General features: G+C 35.0%; 2 protein-coding genes across 2 annotated transcripts in view; one reads left to right on the top strand and one right to left on the bottom strand.

Moving 5' to 3' along the window:
- The window catches only part of LOC143673834 (uncharacterized), a 110,088-nt gene extending 105,200 nt beyond the window's left edge, over positions 1-4,888 (top strand). Inside the window, exon 5 of the transcript XR_013170683.1 lies at positions 4,808-4,888. The gene's annotated coding sequence lies outside the window, so the exon portion shown is untranslated. The remainder of the gene's footprint in view (positions 1-4,807) is intronic.
- Positions 4,889-7,131: 2,243 nt separating this feature from the next.
- Positions 7,132-8,079, bottom strand: LOC143662052 (olfactory receptor 8H1-like). Its single transcript, XM_077135442.1, has one exon. The coding sequence runs from the start codon at positions 8,077-8,079 to the stop codon at positions 7,132-7,134; it is 948 nt and encodes a 315-aa protein (XP_076991557.1).
- Positions 8,080-22,324: the final 14,245 nt, after the last annotated feature.

The raw sequence follows: 22,324 nt of genomic DNA on the forward strand, positions 1-22,324 counted from the left end.
GCTATGACTCATTAGAATCTGATTGCATGAGACTGACTGGATGGCCATGTTATGGCATCCAGTTGTTTGATCTCCTTGGAAATTCATCATAAACCTTCACTGGATTTCCTAGCTTGCAGCCTACCCTACAGAATTTTGACACAGTCATGTGAACCAATTCAAAAAAATTATACTATTTAAGTTATATGTATGTATTTATTACTGCATATACAAGTGTATATGTGTGTGTGTGTGTGTGTGTGCATCCTGTCAGTTTTGATTTTCTGATCCCCTTTGGGACTCTGACTAATACATAACCTTTTTTTCCTTCACACTTGACTAAAGAGAAAAAGTCTGATGACATAAGGAAGTATAGCAGAAATCAAATACTATTTATGGCAAATATCATGATTTAATCATTTTACCAATAGCTTTAAAAATTTTTTAAGGATCACTGGGTAACATTTTTTTCATACTGATTTTAGAGACTACCTAAGCCATGATAAAATATCAATGAACTGTCCATGATTTCTTACTGACAGAAATATGTCTTAAAAATCCACACAAAGGCATTACAGGGAAAATGAGCATATGAATAGAGGAAAAACCTTATAATATTATTAAGTCAAAATGTAAAGAGCAATAATAATTGTAAAAGATGCTGCAAAGCCCAAATCAGGCAAGTTATTGATAGATATTTCAAGATAGAACATCAGTTTTTTATTTTTCCTTTTTTTTTTTTGCCTAACCAGGAACCAAGAATCAAACCCAGATCTCTGGCAGAACATCAATTTTTAAAAGACATTTCACTGTTTTGTTTGCAAAAACAAAAGTATACCTATGTCTAAAACACTGTACACAACTATTCTTGATGGATTAATGGAAAAATTCATTGTTATTTGTCATGAAGGGTTACCCTGGGAGACCAATTGATGCATGAGGCTAACTTATCTCAATATGTAGACATTGAAAACATTTTAAATTATATAATTTTCACACCATTTTCTTCTCTAAATTTAATATAAGTTTTTATGTGAATGCAGTTCCTAACACTTATATATATAAGACAATTAACAAGAAGCATTTTATGCATATTGCAGCAAAAAAAGGCAAGTATTCAGATTTGTGATTTCCACTGTAACATTTTTGGATTTAAAAATCTCAATATTCAGCTGTGTTTGTAAATTTTCAGATAATGTAAAATGAGAACAAGATCTAGAAAATTGTTTAGAAATGAAGTTTAGATTTACACTTAATTTGGCATATTTTTCTTAAAGACTTATTTACTCAACAAATGAATTACATAATTCCATCCATTAATTTACACCAGGAAATTCACCAACTTGAGCCCAAATTTGTAATTGTGATAGCATCGATGCCTCGGCTTTCAGTATGCCCTTCCAAGGAACACAGATGATGATAAAAATGTGTGGGTGATGCTGGGGACCTGGGTTCAATTCCCAGACCATGCACCCCTTAAAAATATATATGGGTACTAATGTCAAAGGTTATTGCCTTGAGGACCTGCAAATACACCCTGAAATGTCATGGTTACCACCCAACTTGGATACATAAATGATTTCATGAATTATGTGAATGAAGTTACCATGTTTATGTCGATAGTTTTAACAAATAATTTTGAGCTGCAAGTCTTGGTTGGATATTTAGGACTGGCTATATTGATCATTGGGGATTTCAAGCCCTATATTTCCATGTACTATTTTCTGAATGAGTTGTCATTCTTTGGTGCCTGCTATTATTCATTTGTCCTCCCAAAAATGTTAGTTAAATTCCTATAGAGAATAAAGCCATTTCATTCTTACATGTGTGACACAGATGCTCCTGCCTGTCACTTTTGGGACTACACAGTGGTTTCTCAGGCTCCAAAGGCTTATGATCACTATGTAGCAATCTACAACTCACTGCTCTATTCAGTTAACAAATCACACCAAACCAATTAGCAACTCATCATTGATTCCTATGTTGGTGGCATTTTGGATGCTACTATAAACACAGTGACCACTTAAAGCATATCCTTCTATGCATCCAATGAATTTTGACATATCTTTTGTGATATCATCCACTCTTCACTATTTCTTGTCCTGACACCCACATCACATCATACCGGCTTCTATGCTTCTACCTTGTAGGTTTTATTGAGAATACAACTATTCTAATTATCTTTATATTCCATTGTTCCATTCTGTTTGCCATTCTGAAGATGCATTCTGCTAAAAGGAAATGAAAAGTCTTCTACATATGTGGCTCTCACCTAACTGGTTTAGCATTTTTCACAGGAGAATCCATTCCATATATGGAAGGACAATTTCCATCTATGCTTCAGATCATAATATAATTGTGTCTATATTTTGCTCTATTGTGATTCCCTTGCTGAAATGCACCATCTAAGCTTGAAGAACAAAGATGTTAAAGAGACAAAGAAAAAAATGTTTGAAAGAAATTGCTTCATAAATCAAGTATAGTTTTACCATTGAGTAAACTTAAATGAAGGTCAGATGTCAATCCATATCTCTAAGTTACAGAAATAGATCCCCAAATAAATTTTGTCCAGGCAAGTGTGGAATTATCCAGAAAGGAGATATTGAAAGAAATTACAATGGATAAAATTGAAAAAAGAATATAGAATTTCCACTTCTAATTAAGATGTAAAATCTGCAAAAAAAATTGCTTTAACTCTAAGAATTTTCAAAAAGACAATCTAAAAAATATCATACCTTTACAGAAGTCCATCAGAAAGTTGAGGTTAGAAACATCCAAGTAATTTGAATTCCAAGAAGGGACAAGACTCTCAAAGAAGAGCTATGACAAATGAAATATTTCAACATTGTCAGAGGGTGGAGGACAGAGGTGGACATAGTAAAAACAGCTATGATGAAGTTAATTAATTTATAAAGAATCATTAAAGACTATCAGTGGTTAGAAGAGAAACCGAGATTCAAGGAGCTTACCTCCACATTCAATATCTATTCTGCATGTAACTATCAATTGTTCATTAAAAGGACTTGGAGAAAGCTAGAAGAAATTAATATACCCACCTCAAGATACCAAACTTCCTTCTCCATTAACAATTGAGGGACAGCTATTACTTTGCAAGGTACAGCTTTATTTTTATTTTAATCTGCCCTAATGATAAGGGCAGATTAATGATAAATAAGATTTAAGTTGCCTTTAAAATAGACTTGCTCTTGATTTCTGAGAGCATTCAATCAGTAACATTTTGATTTCTTGTAAACTCTCTCTAATTATCCAAAATAAGCCTAAATCCTAGTTTCTTTCTAACACCCTCTTACTTCATAACTGCTCATTTCCCCATAGTAGTTTTCTTCCTCATGACATTGAATAATAAAACCAACTGTTGAAACACAGGTGTTCCTAGTGGTCTTTAGCTGAAGAGCATTGATGGTTACTTGCTTAGAAGATCTAGTGGAGAGGATAAACAACAGGCATACAAATGAGAAATTTCATCACAGATATGGTTATTATCAGACTGTGTTCAATGAATGGCTAGAAATAAAATTTTAAGAAGCACCCAGTCACAATATGAGGAACCAATAATTCATTTAACAGTTTCATCAGTACAGTCTGGACAAGTGAGGAAAGAATTAGTAAATTGAAGGAAAAGTAATGGAAATTTTCCAAATTGAAAGAAATTTAAAGAGACATCAAAAAGTGTGGAAAAATTATTCAAGAGCCGTGAGACAAACTCAAAGTGACTATACATGTAATTAAACTTCAAAGGAAAGAATAGAGAAGGAATGGAGCAGTAGAAATATTTAAGGAGAAAACAGTCAAGACTTTTCCAAAAATCAGGAAAGATGTAAAATTATAGGACTGCATATATTAGCAAACTCAACAGGAAGGAAAAATACAAAATGTGAATCAGCAGATCATAAAACACATCTAGATTAATCAGAATCACTGTTGAGAAACAGAAATACAAAGTTATTCAGAGTAAAATACATATCACAAATAGAAGAAAAATCATGATTATAGTAAGAGAGAACATCAATAAGCCAGAAGCTAACCAAAAGATATATTTCATGTACTGAAAGAAAAAGAACTTGTTCCAGGATTCATAGCCCTGGAAAGCAACCTTCCAAAAAAGAAGAAAATAAGTATTTTTAGGAAACTTAACAAACCCATATGCAAACACACACATGCACACACACACACAGAGAAAAATTTTTGTCAAAGATTTATACTTTAAGAATATCCAAACAGGAATTTAGTAGCAGGATATTTGGGCCTAAATATAAACATAACCAAAAAAGAAAAATAAAGATATATATATATATATATATCAAATATTTTATTTATAAAATTTTAAAGGCTTTAAAATAATTGCATAAAACAAAACTAGGTTAGTTATTATGTTGAAACCATTTAGAAAATTCCAGTTTATGATGAAAACAACACTTACAAGAGAAGAATTGAATTTCTAATATTGTACAGTTCTCATGTTCTAAGTTATGTGATTTATTGTTTTAGGTAGGATATGATAACTTAAACATGCATATAATAATCTCCAGGGCAACACCTGGAAAGACCATAAACAGAAATTGCAAACATGAAAGAATAAGTTAAGGATATCACTATAGAAACCCTCAAATATTAAAAGCATGGTAAGAAAATATTGTAAATAACATTTGTTATTAAATATAATTTGGAGGAGATATATAATTCCTTATATACACACATCAAAATAAATAGTTAATATCATTAGTCCTTTGACTCTTAAAAAATTAAATTCCAAATAATAAAAAATCTGAAATTGTTTCCAAATGTAAAAATGTCATCTTTCCCTCAGATGGGACTGTGGATAAAATGCTATGTGAAACCTATTCAACCATGCAGAAGAAGAGAACATTTGGTAGATAGCAGAGTTACAACAGAAAAGAAACCTGAGTGACAGGAACACCTCAAGGACAAGAGCCACCCAAAAAGCCAAGTCAACTAAAGTCTGCACTGTTACACCAAGGACAACACTTCCCCTTTTGTTGAGTCACCCTGTTTCTGAAGCCCTTTCTTACACCAATTAACTTGTACCTGAATTTCTCTGCCCAACCCAATCAAATCACCTGATGAATGTCTCTTTCCTTAGCAAAGTTCTTTCTGAAATTAAGAAAATGCATGTATGTTTGTAAACATTTAGCTACTATCAGCAAAATTACACTGTCTTCTATTAGCAGCTCTAGAGAAATCTGCAAGCAACATAACCCTCTCATCTGGGTATTTGAATTAACTTTATAATATAATGAAATAATGTCATAAATGTTTTCCAAGCTGATAAGAGTATTATAATTTTGTAGAAAAAAGGTCATATTATAAAATAGTGTTTCAGAATATCAGCTCTACTGTCACATTCTCTTGGTTCAAATTTGAGCTTATTCTTTAACCTATTGTCTGACTATGAAAAAGCTATAAAACCTCTTTGTATCCCAGTTTCATCATTGACATGGTTAGGAGGTTTATACAATAGATATTACTATATATATATAGTAGAGAGAGAGAGACAGACAGAGATTCCTGAATTAAAAGAAATTCAGGCTTTAAATCACGGCAAGAGGAGGTTCTTGATTTAACTCATGTACCAAAAACAATTCATCTCCCAAGTTTAAGAGTCAAAGAAATTGCCAAAGTTTGTAGTAATAAGAAGAAAAAAGCTACAACATAGAGAAATAACAAAACATTTATTTTATATACATGTAATATTTATGAACATATACATAAAGTTAATCTAGAAAACATCAATAAACTCTCAAAAATTGTTGACACTCCTATTTTCTTTAATAATTTAACATTTTCCCAAACTTTCTTCACTGCTCACATATACATTTTTTATAACTTAATACTATCATAATATTTTACTTTGCTCTAAGACCAAATATTGAAATGCTCAGTTTCCTTTTCAGTTCTTTGCTTCTTTATGAATAAGATTAGTCAAAAGATTTATAAAATACCAGTGAATATTTTCAAAACAAACTCTTGGGTAACCAAAATTTTGCAAGAATGTAAACATTCTCAGGATTGTGGTAAAAATTTATTAGAACTGTATTAAATTCTTTCCATATACTATCTGAAATAAGTAAAATAACTCCATATTTAGAATTGTTTTTCTTGTACAGTGAGAAAACTAGATTTAAACTTTCATTGACTTACTAAGGGTTATATGGCTAAACACCTAGCATTTCTAGACTAATAACTTCTAGAGTTTCTAGCTAAACAAGCACTCTTTAAGATTGTGCTATTTCTTTTCCACAGAAGAATGATTTCTGGAAGAGCTTTTGCAAACAAAATTCTATAAAATTAGAATATTCATAGAGATTTCTCTGATAAAATTTGAAGGATATCATCACATTTCTTTTGTTTATTAGTTTCCCTTAAAAGCATGCATAATTCAAGTAGATATCATCTTGTTATTCAAGATGTAATGGAGAGGCTGGAGGGAACTGCCTGAAAATGTAGAGCTGTGTTCCAGTAGCCATGTTTCTTGATGATGATTGTATAATGATATAGCTTCCACGATGTGACTGTGTGATTGTGAAAACCTTGTGTCTGATGCTCCTTTTATCTACCTTGTCAACAGATGAGTAGAATATATGGAATAAAAATAAATAATAGGGGGAACAAATGTTAAAATAAATTTAGTTTGAAATGCTAGTGATCAATGAAAGCGAGGGGTAAGGGGTATGGTATGTAAATTTTTTTTTCCTGTTTTAGTTTTATTTTTCTGTTGTATTTTTATGCCTTTTTCTGAATTGATACAAATGTGTGGTAAATGATCATGATGATGAATATGCAACTATGTGATGATATTGTGAATTGCTGAGTGTATGTGTTGGGAATGTTTGTGCTTCTTGTAATTTTTTTTAATTAATAAAAAATTTAAAACAAAAACAGGAGGAATCATGTCACAAAAAAAGCATGTATATTTAAATCACAAGATTAACACATTTATCATAGCTTTCATATATTATGTAGATTTCTAAAACATGTTATAGTAAATGTCCCAGATTATGTACTGTCAAATTTGGGATGACATAAAAAAAATTCAAAATTATTAAATGATGCTAGTGTATTTAGTGAATAAATACCCAAATAGGAAAGAATGAAAAATATTCAGTATCACTGTCATTTCAATTGTCTGGAGATCTCTCTCTTCTGCATGACTCTAATGAGAGCATTTTTCACTTCTTTGTTCCTTAGACTATAAATGAGTGGATTCAACATGGGAATCACCATAGTATAAAACACAGAGATCACTTGATCTTTTCCCAAGGAGTAGGATTTCTTTGGTTTTAAATAAGTAAAAATTGTAGTACTGTAAAAAATGGTGATTCCCAAGAGGTGGGAGGCACAAGTAGAGAAGGCTTTGCGCTTTCCTGAAGTGGAATTAATTTTCAGGATAGTAGACAGAATGGATCCATAGGACACAAAGATTGTGGTAAGAGACACCATTACATTGAAACTAGAGACAATGAATATCACAATTTCAGCATCATGAGTGTCAGTCCAGGACAGGACTAACATTGGGATCATGTCACAGAAAAAGTGATAGATTACCTGGGGGTTGCAGAAATGCAAACTCTTCATATGAACAACAATAAGTATTGATTCAATAAGGCCAATCATGTAGGACACAGTGATGAGGGTATAGCAGATTCTCCTGGACATGGCAATCTGGTAGTTCAGAGGATTGCAAATAGCTACATAGCGGTCATAGGCCATTGAAGACAGAAGGAAAAATTCAGTGACACAGAAGAGGATAAAAAAAGACATCTGGGTAAAGCAGCCAATGAATGAAATATACTTGTTAGAAGTCAGTAAGATCTCTAAGGTTTTTGGACTGATGACTGTTGAGTAACTGAGGTCAAGGAATGACAGGTGACTGAGGAAAAAATACATGGGGGTGTGAAGCTGGATATCCAGGTGAATTATCAGTATCATTCCTGCATTCCCCAGCATGGTAATCAGGTATATCAAGAGAAATATTATAAAAAGGATCCACTGGATCTCTTCAGAGTCTGCCAATCCCATTAGGATGAAGTCAGTCACATTTGTATTATTCCTACACCCCATAGCAGCCATAGATGAAAACTGTTTGGAAATCAAAGGTGATACTTAGCATGAATGACCTCAAAGTTGTTTTTGTTTATAGAGATGATGTGATTAAAAAAATAGTTTATTTTCATTTTCAAAATTCATAATAAAGAGTAGCTTGCAAAATATGTCTAAAAAAATCTTAGTTGTTTGCCAAGGATAAATTAAGTATAATCAGCATTTGAATATTATATAATAGAAATTCATATATATATATATATATATATTTAACTGAATAGTTTAAGAGAAAATAATATAGCTATAAATACTTTCCTTCATTGACACATTGATCCAGATGAAATATTATGGCTTATTTATTAATACTGAACACATTTAGTAGATGAGAAAATGGGCAAAATAAGTTAAGTAACTTATACAGGGTCACAACCGTTAAGTATTGTCAGCTCTGTTATACAACCATGAATGGGTGAGCCCAGAGATCATGCTTATAACCCTATAACCCTATACTCATAGGAATATTTAATTTCAGAAAAAAATTGCTGGTTATCTTACAAGCAATGATAAGGAATTTTATTGCATCATTTGCTGTGCTTCTGTTTAGTACAAATGACAGATCAGGCATTAAAACATCAGGTGTAGTAGTATTATAGCACATACATACTATAATTTTCAGAAGGATTTTCATAAATTTTATTTAATAAAACTTCTTCCAAAAATTATATTTTCAATATCTATATGTTGCTTGATATACTCTGATCCATCTTCCAATTCTACAAATTCTGATATTACTTAGTTATGGCCTACATGACATGTATATGTACGGGCATGTCATTCTAATAATAGCCCTATCTTTTGAGATAAACTAGAACACACCAACTTTGAGGTTAATACTTACCAGGAGCCAAAGTAGGTAGAAAACTTATTGCGGCAATATCTAGAAGCTTTTCAACCTCAAATTTTTTCTCACAAATGAAACATGCAAATCATTTAAGAAGCCTAATATTTCTGTGATATAAAATTTGTAATCCTTTGAGTTACATTTAATTTCTTGTGCATGTGTACTTAATTTTAAAGTAAAATAAGTGAACCTAAATGTTTTGTTCAGGTCCTGTTAAAATAGAGAGTTCACCTGGAAGTTTTCCCACAAGTATATCAGGGAGCTACCATGAATAGAAGCAGAGGAGAGAGTCATTGCTTTTCACCCTAATAATGTCATGACAACTCTAATGTAAAAGATTGCTGATAATCCAACATTTAGTCATCTCTGGGACCAATTTCCAAGGCAGATTGTTTGGCATAATGCCAAGGATAAATGTTCAACAACTAATGCATCCCTTTTAGATTTGAAATAGAGTTATTGACTCCTTGGAGGACCCAAACTGTTAACCAGCATTTTTTGTATTCTTTTGTGATATTGTAACTTATGACACAGTAAAAGAGGAAGCATTCCTGAAGAAATAGTTGAGTACAAACTGGATAAAATCCCAGATCATTAACCTTAAAGGGTGGAAAAGTACATATTTCACAATGAAACATTTTATTTTAAAAGTTTGACACTATCATAGGATTAAACATAGTTCATTACACAAAAATTATAATATCACAAAATTCAAAGAAGAAAATGAAAATTGCTCATAAATGTTGTTATTCTTTAGGTTTATTTACTTCCAATTATTTTCCTTTGTGCACATCCTGGAGAACATCACCCCAGCCTTTCAAAGTATTACCACCTAGCTGGCACCATAATTGAATTTTCAAAAGGCCATTCCAGCAGTCTATCAATCCAGCTGATTCTGGATGATGGGGAGCATGGTAAGACCAGAGAATTCCACGAGTATGTGCCCATTCTCTAATGGCCCATTCTCTAATTCTTCATTTCACAGCAAATGAAGTGTGTTCCTTAATCATAAGTTATGCTATGTGGAATACCATGATGATGGATAAAGCATTCTGTAAGCCCATGGATGGCTTACATCCATCCTGCCTAATCAACCTGCCACCATGTAGCTGGCTGGTCACCTCGGGGAATGGTGCCATATGGGGGGCTGAGTGTAAGTCTCTGCTGCTGGAAGATTGGGCACTCAGCAGTGGCTGTAGCCAAGTCAGCCTTGGTGAGTAGTAGTCCATGTTGCTGAGCCCATGTTATATCCTCCATCCCTACCACCATGACCACTTTGTTCATGAGCCCATTGGCCAATGACAGGAGTTGCTGGGGAAAGAGGCTGAGTGGTATCCACAGAACAGGTCATCTTATCCACTTGATTATTAAAACCTTCCTCTGCTGAAGTCACCCTGTGGTGTGCATTCACATAGGACACAAATATGTTCATGTTTGTAGCCCACTCAGAAAAGTCTATCCACATACTTCTCCAGACTTTTGTTGCCAATTTTCCAATTATAGTCTTTTCAAGTCCCTGACCATCCAGCCAAATCATTAGCAACAGCCCATGAGTCAGTATACAAATGCACCTCTGGCCAGTTTTCCTCCCAAGCAAAATGAACAACCAGGTGCACTGTTTGATGTTCTGCCCACTGGGAGGATTTTCCCTCACCACTGTACATCAAGGACACCCTAGAAAGGGGCTGTAGAGAGCCAATGTGGGGATTCTGCCAGTTGCTCAGTATGTCTATACCAATTACACATTCTGGAACTAGGGAAGTAACTACAGGATGGGTCCAGGGGCTCATTGGACCCACTGTGAGATGAAACTAAGCTAAGACTCCATTGATCACCTGGCCTCCATTAGCCCCCACTCTGATAGGTGGAATAACAGATAACAATCCAAGTGCCCATCAACAGATGAGTGGATTAACAAAATGTAGTATATACATACAGTGGAATACTATGTACCAGTAAGATGAAATGATGTCATCCATGACAGGATGGATGAACCTTGAGGACATAGTGCTGAGTGAAATAAGCCAGACACAAAAGGATTGATACTGTATGACTCCACTTTTATGACCATGGTAAAGGAAAAATCAGAGCCTAATAATACAGAATATAGGGAATTTAGAGACACATAGAAGCTAGAGATGGGTGAATGGTTAGCTAATGAGGTTGAACTCAAGCGTAAGGGAATTAGATAGAAATGAAGGTTGTTCATTAGCGGGTCTATAAGTAATATAACCATATAGAAGGTAAACATGATTGAAAGAGGTTGTATAAACCTATGAGTTTAAATGACTAACACTATAAATATAAATAAGTTCTTGCATAAACTACTTCACAGGTATGATTCTTGTACAAAGAGTGTTTAAGTCCAGGGTACAGGGGGGAAACTGCTATTGCATGCTGTAAGATATGTTTAACAGGAAAATATCAGTAGCACCATAGCAACACCAGGGGTAAATAATGGGGGGAGAGACAAGAGTTAAGGGGAGGTTTAGATTCCTTATTTGATGAGGATGCATTTATTGGCTATCTCTGTCTTGGGAACAATGAAATTATCTAAAATTGAGAGTGCTATGGGCTTTGGACTTTGGATATTATATATGATGCCTAATGAATGCAGGTGGCTGAAGGATGTAGTGACTGTGAAATAGATTGGCAAGTGATGGTACATACATATGATTCAGTGTTGTGCTGCTAAAAAAAGGAGCAAAGTTAGAGGCCTGCAACATTGTGAATGAACCTATGGGACATTTTGTGAGGCAAAAAAAAAAAGCAGAAACAAAAGAGCAATTAATGTATGGTCTCATTTAGTAAGTCTTCTAAGAAAGCAGGGGCCTAGATTTAAGCTCTTGTAGCAGGCACATTTTATCCAGTGTGATAGTTACAATTTTGGATTTTTAGAGGCTGCTTTATATATATATATAAATGTATATATATAACCTGGTACTCAGAGAAAGGAAAGAAGGCAGTCAGGGTCTGGATTAAAGTAATTCAGAACACAGATGTAAGGAAGATATTGTCTATATGTTAGACCTGCATCTACTCTTTGAGAGCAAAGGAATGAGGTTTATTTTGTCCAGAATCCAAATTTTCTGTAGTGCATAATGTAATGTAACCTGTCTAGACAGCTCATTTAAACAGTGGAAACATAGGGACCCAAGAATAAAAATGAATGCCTTTAATCCTGTATAGCTTAATTTAATGCCTGGATACATCACAGAATATATTAAGTAGATAATAAAAAAGTACTGGCAGATTTCTGAATGTTTTGTTTGTTAATTTTTTTTAATTAATAAAAAAAGTTTAAAAAAAAAGTACTGGCAAAGTTCCTTGAGGGATGGGAGAAAATCTATGGAACTATTAAACTTTACTACTGGGGAATGCCCTGATACTGCTGTGTCAAACATTAGGGACATGCAAATCAATAGGCTAAGCCCTTGATCAAGAAGCTTGCTCTTGTGAAGCTTATGTATGTAGCAGAAAAGCTTAGCCTACCTATACATGTGCTTAAGAGTAACCTCTGGAGGACTGCTTTTGTTGCTCAGGTGTGGTCTCATTCTCCCTAAGCCCAACTCTGCAAGTCAAATCTTTACCCTCCCTACTATGTAGGATGTGACATCCAGGGGTGAAAGTCTCTCTGGTAATGTGAGAGATCACCTTCAGGGATGAGTTTGGCCCTGGAACCATGGGATCAACAATGCCATCCTGACCAAAAGGGGGAAAAGAAGTGTAGGAAATAAAGTATCAGCAACTGAGAGAGCTCAATAGAGTTGAGAGTTTACTATAGAGGTTTAACTTATGTGAACTTCAGTGAGATATTGCTGCCTATCATAACTTGCCAAGCCCTACAAAAACCATTCCCAATAATCCTAAACAACCCATAGGGCATCTTATAAGATTCTACAAAGGTTCCATGCACTAGGGTAACTTTCCAGAAACTTACAACATCCAGATGGGTCCCTGGACCAGATAAGTCCTGAAACCTAGAGGAGCCAGACTCTCCAGAAATCAGTTAGTTCCACCTCCCTAATCCTTACTATTGACAACCCTTTCAACATGAAAAAGTTAGAATGGGCATAGCCCAAATTCCCCTACACAGTGGGAGAAAGATCAAAGATGATGGTGAAGGTATATGGAGAATGTAAGGTTAACAATTTAGTATGATTGCTGAATAATTATATTGCTATTTCTTTTGGTCTCCAGTATCTTAGAGCAGCTAGAGGTAAAAACCTAAAATTGTGGAATTGTAACCAATAACAAACTCTGAACTCTGTTCTACAACAAATTTGTGTGGTGCATTGAAATTTATTGCAAATATATATATATGTCATTTTTCACAAAAAATAAAAAAGTGATTATAAAAATATATATTCCTTCTAGCTGCCAATATTCTGGAGCAGCTAGAAGGAAAAATCTGAGATATTGTGATCACCCATTACAAACTCTGGGATCTGAATTGTAAATACTTGTTGAAAAATGCTTTGAAAACTATTGCATTTTTTCTCTTTGCTTTGTATATACATTATGTTATACAATAAAAAGTAGTTTAAAAAGGAAGAGATAGGAAGCATAAAAATTTTTCAGTTTAAATAAAATTGTAGTATAAAAATTATATAATGAAACCATCTTTAGAATATCCCCCCATTCCTTGATGCCATTTCAGAAAATATCATTCACTCAAGGAAATCTGTAGCTGATACAGCTGAAGCCCTTCAATCCCACTTATCAGTCTCCCCTCTCAGAGCAAAGAGCAGGTCCATACCACTTAATTGAACTCTTGCCTTGGAGAAATCCTATTCTTTCCCCTTCAGAGTTGTTCTCCTTACACCAATGGAAAAATCACATCAAATTATCAGGATGATATCCTGTGCATAGATTCTGAGATTAGTGTTGAGAGGAATGCAACTTCAGGGTTGGCTAAAAATGAAAAATGGGTGAACATTGGGAGTCAATCTAGGGAGAAGCTGCTTGAACACAGAACATATTAATGGCTCTTCAGTAGTGAAAGATGCACACCAGGCAGTGAATCAAAGAAAACAAGGTCCTCTGTTTGATGATGTCCATGATCAACCTGTAAGACATCACATAGAATTCTCAGTAGCTTAAGCCATGCAGAAATTAACTTTTTAAGAAAGAATTTCATAAACATAAGCTCCACCAGAACACAACAAATGTTATGTGGATAGTCTCAAACCCCAGCTCTGTCCTTACAACAGTAAAGTAACTTATTCTTTAATACATTTTTTATTCATTCAAAAAATATGTATTCACTTTCCAGCACAATTCTGGGTAGCATGAAAGCAGATTGAGTAGGTACAAAGACTTGACATTATGGTCAGAAATACTACATTCCAGTGAGCTGATAAAGATGTTTAAAAAAGTAATAAGGAAATTTCTTTCACATACGTGTAAGTGCTACCTAAGAATCATGGTAGGCAGTGGAGTGGAATGTGTGGAAGCTCCTCTAGAAACTTGATAAATAAATAAGTATACATATGTATACATATATATTTATGATAAATATTTACAGAATCAGCCAGAGACTAGGTGACTGACATTTTCCAGCATCACATATCTGAATAGTTTTCTTTTTCATCCACCAAAAAGGACTCTCTCTTCTTGGGTGAAGTCTATAGCTACATCATCAATGTCACATATTCCTAAAATATACTGAACACAATAGTTAATCTTGGGTCATCCCTTCCAACATCTAAAGGATGGTGATCAGGATGGCAATGCAGGGAAAATGCAGCTATATTTCTAGACTCAGACTTTTTGAGGTTCCAGTCAAATGTTTCTCTAGAATGACAAGGAATATGTACATTCTTAAAAGATTTGCCATCATTTTAAGTGAATAGCACATGAGGTATTGTATGAAATATCCTAGCCATTCCCTCAATAAACTTCTAATAATCTGGTGATTGTTGATAATGAAATATGCATTTGAGAATCTAGACCCAAAATATTGCTCCTCACCAATTTCAAGTAAATATAAAGATTCACTACAAGACAAGCAACATCCATGACCTAAATTTTAAAAAAAAAGTCTCTGTGTAGATTACTGGCCTACACAATCATCAGATTCCTCATTTATGAAATAATTTACCCATTTATTGGGAAAATCAAGATATCTCTATTAGCTAGGGTTCTCTAGAGAAACAGAATCATCAGGAGATTTCCATAGATATAAAATTTGTAAAAGTGTCTCACATAACCATGGGAATGTAGAGTACAAGGTCTGTAGGGCAGGCTGCAAGCTGATAACTCCAATAAAGTTCCTCAATGAACTCTCAGGAGTCTGATTGGACAACCATAGGAATGAAAGAGTACAAAATCCATAAGGCAGGCTGTGAAGCTGGTGACTCTGATGAAGGGTCTGGATGAACTCCACAGGAGAGGCTCACAGCTAAAGCAGCAAGAGAGATTAACTCTTCTGAATCTTTCTTAAAAGCCTCCCAGCGATTAGATTAAGTGTCACTCATTGCAGAAGACACTTCCCTTAGCTGATAACAAATGCAATCAGCTGTGGATGCAGTCAACGTAATCATTATTTAAGTCCATGAAATGTCCTTAAAACAACCCACTGGTCAGCATTTGCCTGATGAGATAACTGGTCACCACCACCTGGCCAATTTCGCACATGAACCTGACCATGACAGTCCACTCCTTGTCAACTTGGCAGCTATACATATCACCTTAAACCATACTTAATTTCTAAATAGAAAACAATAGGGTGCAAGTCCTTGGGTGATATTCACTCTTATACTTGATATCTTACAACTTAAATACTATAACATGAACAAAACAGCATTGCAGTCCTCACTTCTGTAACTGATCATGCGGTCATAGTTCATATTTATCACTACCTTCTTCCACTACATATTTCATGTTCTCTTTACCTCAGCATGCATTTCAGCTAGTATAGTTGACACATGAACCTGACCATGACAATTAAGATATCAATGGAATAACATACAAAATGCTTCTTATATATTAAACGCTTTTTAAATAGAGGTGATAGGTCTCATTTTTTAAAATGGCAAAATATTGAATGACTAGTATCTTCAGATATGAATAGATTTTTAGAAAACATGTCAATAGCAGTTGCCTCTCTCATTTATACATATCTGAAGTGTTCATTTCATGATGTAAGGGCAAAGAGTTAAAAAGCACAGCCAGGAGCTTTTCAGACTGCTGAACTAAAAGAGTGCCCTAACTTGCTGTTGTATGATGACTGATACTTCTAGTTTCCTGGAACCTAAAAAGGATCTATTACCATTATTATGCTGATACTTTCATACCATCTCTCTGATTAAGGGAAATGTCTGTCTTTTGATTAGTTCAGGCAATCAAAACTGGCAAAGGATCTTAAATTTACCTACCACATTCCATCTCAATGCATATCCAAATATGTGGAAATAGTACTATATTTCCATTTCTTTTAATTTTCTTATTTGAACAGAGATGAATAAAAACAGTAAAAATGGATGATTGCAGCCAAGGCTGTTATGGCAGCATTTCATTTTTTTTTAAGTTTTGCAAATGTTCAAATATAATCTAAACAAACATTTATAAGATTAAAATTGGAGAAAATAAATGATTTATTATGATCTTCTCTGACGTACTCTGCTGTCATGCTCCCCTTGAAACTGTATGGCTTTCAACCCCAACACATGTAATATTGGGTTGATTGAACTCATCTGATAAAAACTCGTCAACATTCATAGTGATTCTAAACTTCTGCACTTACTCATTTTTATATAAATCCTAAAGTCTTTGAAAGTAAGGAAATCAAATTTCTAATATTTCCAAATTTAAAGAGTGTTTGTAAAGTTAAACCCATATGGCTAAACTTTCAGTTTAACATAATTCATATAAAACTGTCAAACAGGAGTTAATAATCTTATTTAAACAAAAACAGCTATATCTTCTGAGTTTCAGGGTTAAGTACAATAAAAACAAAGAATTTTATTCTACTTAAGTATATTCTTCCTACATAGGCTTACATAGTTTCATTGATCAAATAGCTAGCACTATATCTTTAAGATAATGAAAAATGCAAATTTTTAAAACAGATTGTTATGATTTTGACAAACTTAATTTTAAGAATAATTGTATGGCTATGGCATATACATATGATGGAATGTTATACAGCTGTAAGACAGAATAAAGTCATGAAGCATGTAACAGCATGGATGGACCTTGAGGACATAATGCTGACTGAAATTGGCCAGAAACAAAAGGAAAAATACTCTATTGTCTCACTGATATGAACTAACATTAATGAGTGAACTTGGAAAATTTCAGTTAAGAACAGAGGTTATCAGAAGATAGGAATAGGGCAGAGATTGGGTAATTGGAGCTGAAGGGATACAGATTGTGCAACAGGACTGATTGTAAAAATTCAGAAATGAACAGCACAATATTACTTGAATGCAGTATAATAATATGAGAACAATGAATGAAGCTGAATGTGAGAATGAGAGATGGAAGAGGGCTGGAGAAACATATGAAACCAGAAAGAAAGGTAAACAGTAGAGACTGAGATGGGATAATCTAGAAATGCCTAGAGTGTACAATGATAGTGACTAAATGTGCAAATTAAAAATGTTTTTGCATGAGGAAGAACAAAGAAATGTCAATATTGCAGGGTGTGGAAAATACATAGTAATTCATATTTTAAAACTTTAACTTATGTGTGAGACTAAGCAAGAAATGTTTATTTGGTACAAAATTTCTATTTTGACAAGTGCATTTCCTAATTTAACATATATGGACATTTTAATTGAACACCATAAGTACTGGAATGTTGAATATGGCATGAGATTTTGTAGATTTGTCCAAGTTAGTGTGATGCCCTGATAAACTCAGAGTGATTTGAACAGTGCTATAAAGAAGTACTTGCAAAGTCCCCTTGGGGGAATGGGGAGAAAGGGGGAAAAATTCAATTTCCCCATTTGGAGAATTCCAATATTTTCAGAAGCAGTGGGGACAACCAAATCAATAGGCCAAGCCCTCAATCTTTGGGTTTGTCCCTATGACACTTACCCCCATGAATATATCTCCTATGAGGTGACCTAGGAGTCACCTCCAGAGAATTCCTTTTGTTGCTCAGCTGTGGCCTCTCTCTCTCAGCCAATACAGGAAGTAAACTCACTGCTCTCCCCTTCTTTACATGGGACATGGCACCCAAGGTTGTAAACCTCCCTGGCAATATGGGACAGAAATCCTAGAATGAGCTAGGACTCGGCACCAACGGATTGAGAAAATCTTCTTGGCTGAAAAGGGGAAGAGAGAAATGAGACAAAATAAAGTGTCAGTGGCTGATAGATTTCAGAGTCAATATGTTATCCTGGAGGTTATTCTTACACATTATATAGAAACCCCCTTTTTAGTTTATGGTGTATTAGAGTGACTGGAAGGAAGTACATGAAACTGTAGACCTGTGTTACAGTAGCCATGTTTCTTGAAGATGATTGCATAATGATATAGCTGTTGCAATTTGACGATGTGATTGTGAAAACCTTATGTCTGATACTCCTTTTATCTATGGTGTGGACAGATGAATAAAAAATATAAATAAGAAAGAAACAAATAACAGGGGGAACAAAGGTTAAAATAAATAGAGTAGATTAAAATACTAGTGGTCAATGAATGGGAGTGGTAAAGGGTATGGCATGTAAGAATTTTTTCTTTTTCTTTTTCCTTTCTTTTTCTGGAGAGATGCAAATGTTAAAAAATGATCATGGTAATGAATATACAACTATGTGGTGATATTGTGAACAATTGATTATAACCATGTCAAGACTGTTTGTATGTCAAGAATGCTTGTATGTCAAGAATGTTTGTATGCTTGTTCATTGTTTGTAATGAAAATGTTTAAAAAAGAATGGTTGTGTTTTGTAAGACATTGGTTTGAAGACTGATGTCAAGATCTTTTTTGGTAACTTAAATAAGTAACATATGTAGGATGTGGTTTTCAATTTCTTAAAAATATTTTTATCAACAAAACAAAATGTAAACACAAACATTCTTAACATATAAAAATTCCATACATGGTGCACAATCAATGGCTCACACTATAGTTACATAGTTGTGTATCATCATGATCACTTTTTTTAGAACATTTATATGTCTCCAGAAAAAGAAATAAAAAGAAAAAACTCATGCACTTACCCCTCCCTCTCATTGACCAGTAGTATTTCCATCTACCCAATTTATTTTAACCTTTGTTCCTCCATTATTTATTTATTTGTATCAGTAGTTTTTATTCATCTGTCCATACCTCAGATAAAGGGAGCATCAGACCTAAGGTTTTCACAATCACCCAGTCACATTGTAAAAACTAAATAATTGTACAATCATCTCCAAGAAACAAGGCTACTAGACCATAGCTCTACAGTTTCAGGTACTTCCCTTTAGGCACTCAAATATACCATACTCTGAAAAGAGATATCTATACAATGCCTAAGGATAACCTCAAAGATAACCTCTACTCTGTTTGAAATCTCTCAGCCACTGACACTTTATTTTGTCTCAGTTTTTTCTTCCCCCATTTTGTCAAGAATGTTTTCTCAATTCCTTGATGCAGGATCCCAGCTCATCCTGGTATTTCTGTCTCACATTGTCAGGGAAATTTACACCACTGGGAATAATGTCCCATAAAGGGGAGAAGGGTAGTGACTTCTCTTCCCTGTCAGCTTAAAGGGAGAGGCCACAGCTGAGCAACAAGAGAGGTTATTTGGGGGTGATTCTTAGGTCTAATTTTAAGTAAGCATAGTCTGTCCTTTCAGGAATAAGTTTCACAGGGGTGAAACCAAAGATTGAGGGCTCAGCCTATTGATTTGACTGTCCCCACTGCTTGTGAGAGTATCAGAATTTGCTGAATGGGGAACTTGAATCTTTCCCTCTTACTCCCAATTTCCCTAAGGAGACTTTGCAAATACTTGTTTATTCATAGTCCAAATCACTCTGGGATTTATTGGGGCATCACACTTATGTGGACAAACCAACAAAATCTCATACCTTAATCAAGATTCCCTGGTCTTATGCTGTTCAATTAAACTAACCATATAAGTTAAATTAGGAAATGCAATACCCAAAATATAAATTCTCCACCAAATAAGCATTTCTTGCTTTAGTCTCACACAGAAGTTGAATTTTTAAAAACATGGTAGATATCATACTTTACCCAGACTTCTGGTATATCTTAGTTTTATCCAGATCAGCTTCATTCATATCTCTACTTGATGTCTGATCACTTTTTCAACTTTTTAAATAGTTCCTCTATGGGGTATTGCTTTAGAACGCTAGCTCTGAGTCTCAGGTGTCACATAAATACCAGCAGTTTCTGGGAAATACCATGTTATATACAAGCAGCAAAGCATCTCAGAATTAAGAATTAATAGTTATGTCTCCTGAATATATGTGACTGTTGTAAGAGCTTATGATCTAGGACACTTTACAGTAAGTCCCAACCTGAAAACCCATGCTCTCAACTTCAGTTCAGCCAGAGCAATTAGACAAGGAAAAGAAATACAAGGAATCAAAATTGGAAAGGAAGAAGTAAAACTCTCATTGTTTGCAGATAATATTCATCTAATTGCATGCCTTGCAACTTCATTTCTTCTTACTGAAGCTCAGTTGCCCATTGTATGTATGCACCACATTTCCCCCTTTCATTCCTCAGTCATTGTACTCTTAAGCAACCTCAATTCATTGTGGAATACAAACAATGTCACCATAAACACCAGTGTACAAATGCCCATTCCTATCCCCACACTCAGTGCCTCCAGGTATACAATGAAACAATGGGTTTAGGATGTGGTTTTGTTAAGGAAAATGAGGATAATTTTTTCCTTAAAGTAAAATATTTGTTGTTGCAGGACAATATTGGCTGTAGGACAAAATTGATGGATATAGAAAGTTTTAGGTTTGTTGGAAGGGGCATTTAATTATTTATTTGTTTGTTTGTTTGTTTGTTTGTTTAGCATGGGCAGGCACCAGGAATCAAACCTGGGTCTCTGGCATGGCAGGCAAGAACTCTGTTTGTTGAGTCACTGCGGCCCACCCAGGACATTTATTTTTGTGGCTAAGGTTGGCTAAGACTTTATAGTTTCATAAGATTTTTTATGAATTTTCTCATCAGATATATCTTCACACAAAAGTGGAACTTGGCTTTCACTCTGTTAAAATGAGAAAGTTTAATAGAGGAACCAAGATGTTGGCTTAGTGAGGTGTGGGATTTAGTTTGTCCTCCAGAGCAGCCAATAAATAGCCAGAAACAATACAGGACAACTTTACGGGCTATGTCAATGACAGGACACACAGTGTACCCCAGTCCGGACTAGCTGGAACAGCTGCAGGCACCCCCAGAACCATGAGTTACCCAAGCTGAGGCAGCCGGTGCCCCTCCCCCACAGGCTGCTTCCCAGAGGGGAAAGGAAAGAGACTTTGCTAGCAGCAGGGACTGATAACAACCAAACACCAAATGTGGAATTAATTTACAAATTCTGACTACTAAAAATAGGTTCCCAGCTCAGCTGAACCTTGAGTAAAAGTTGAGGTCACTGGTTTTTGCCCCAGTGCAGAGGAGGCATGGCTGACAGAAAAAGAAAAAAGAAAAAAAAAGGGTTTTTAAGGATCTGAAAAGGTCTGGGCCCTGCAGGAAAGGAGGGGGAACACAGGATCTGGAGATACACAGAGTAATGTACCAACTTAAGCTCTTCTTTGGCAAGCCTGAGGAATGGGGTCCTGCTCTGAAAAGAATTTTTCTTTTTCTCTTATGTGATGGTGTTTCTATGAATTGATTACTCTTTGGATACAGCTGCAAGGCTTCTTGGGATCCACTGCCCCAGGCATAGACAGAAATAGGCTTGTTTGAGAGCTTCTCTGGAGCCTGTGCCTTCCCCAGGAGAGGGGTGTGGCCCAGCTCAGGTGGAATCCCTCCCTCAAGGAATTCAGACCCCAGGGTCTGGAAAAGGGAAGTGATTAAAGCCAGCCTACAACCTCTCCTCTGACTTCACCATGCCCCCAGCAGGGAGAGTCTGCTGAAGTTAAAGGTACCGCATCACCTTATGCTGCTGGGACCTGCAGGCAGACAAGTGTCACATACTGGACAGAGTAGGAAAAATGCAGAGTCCAGAGACCATGTAGGAGAACCTTTTAATCTGCTGGGTCTCACCCTCAGGGAAAACTGATGCAGGTGACTCTTTCCTCCTGAGAGGAGACCAGTTTGGCCTGGGAAAATCTGTCTGGGGTCTATAATACCTAAGTAGACACTCCTAAGAGGTAAGGGAAAGGCAACATACAGGTAGGGCAAGAAACAAAAAAAAACAAGAATTGAAAAATTTTGATCTATTAAACAAA

The sequence above is a fragment of the Tamandua tetradactyla genome, chromosome 2, assembly GCF_023851605.1.
Source record: "Tamandua tetradactyla isolate mTamTet1 chromosome 2, mTamTet1.pri, whole genome shotgun sequence".
NCBI lineage: Eukaryota > Metazoa > Chordata > Mammalia > Pilosa > Myrmecophagidae > Tamandua > Tamandua tetradactyla.

Excerpts from the sequence above, each read along its gene's own strand:
- LOC143662052 (XM_077135442.1), bottom strand. The coding sequence starts at position 8,079 with ATGGGGTGTAGGAATAATACAAATGTGACTGACTTCATCCTAATGGGA.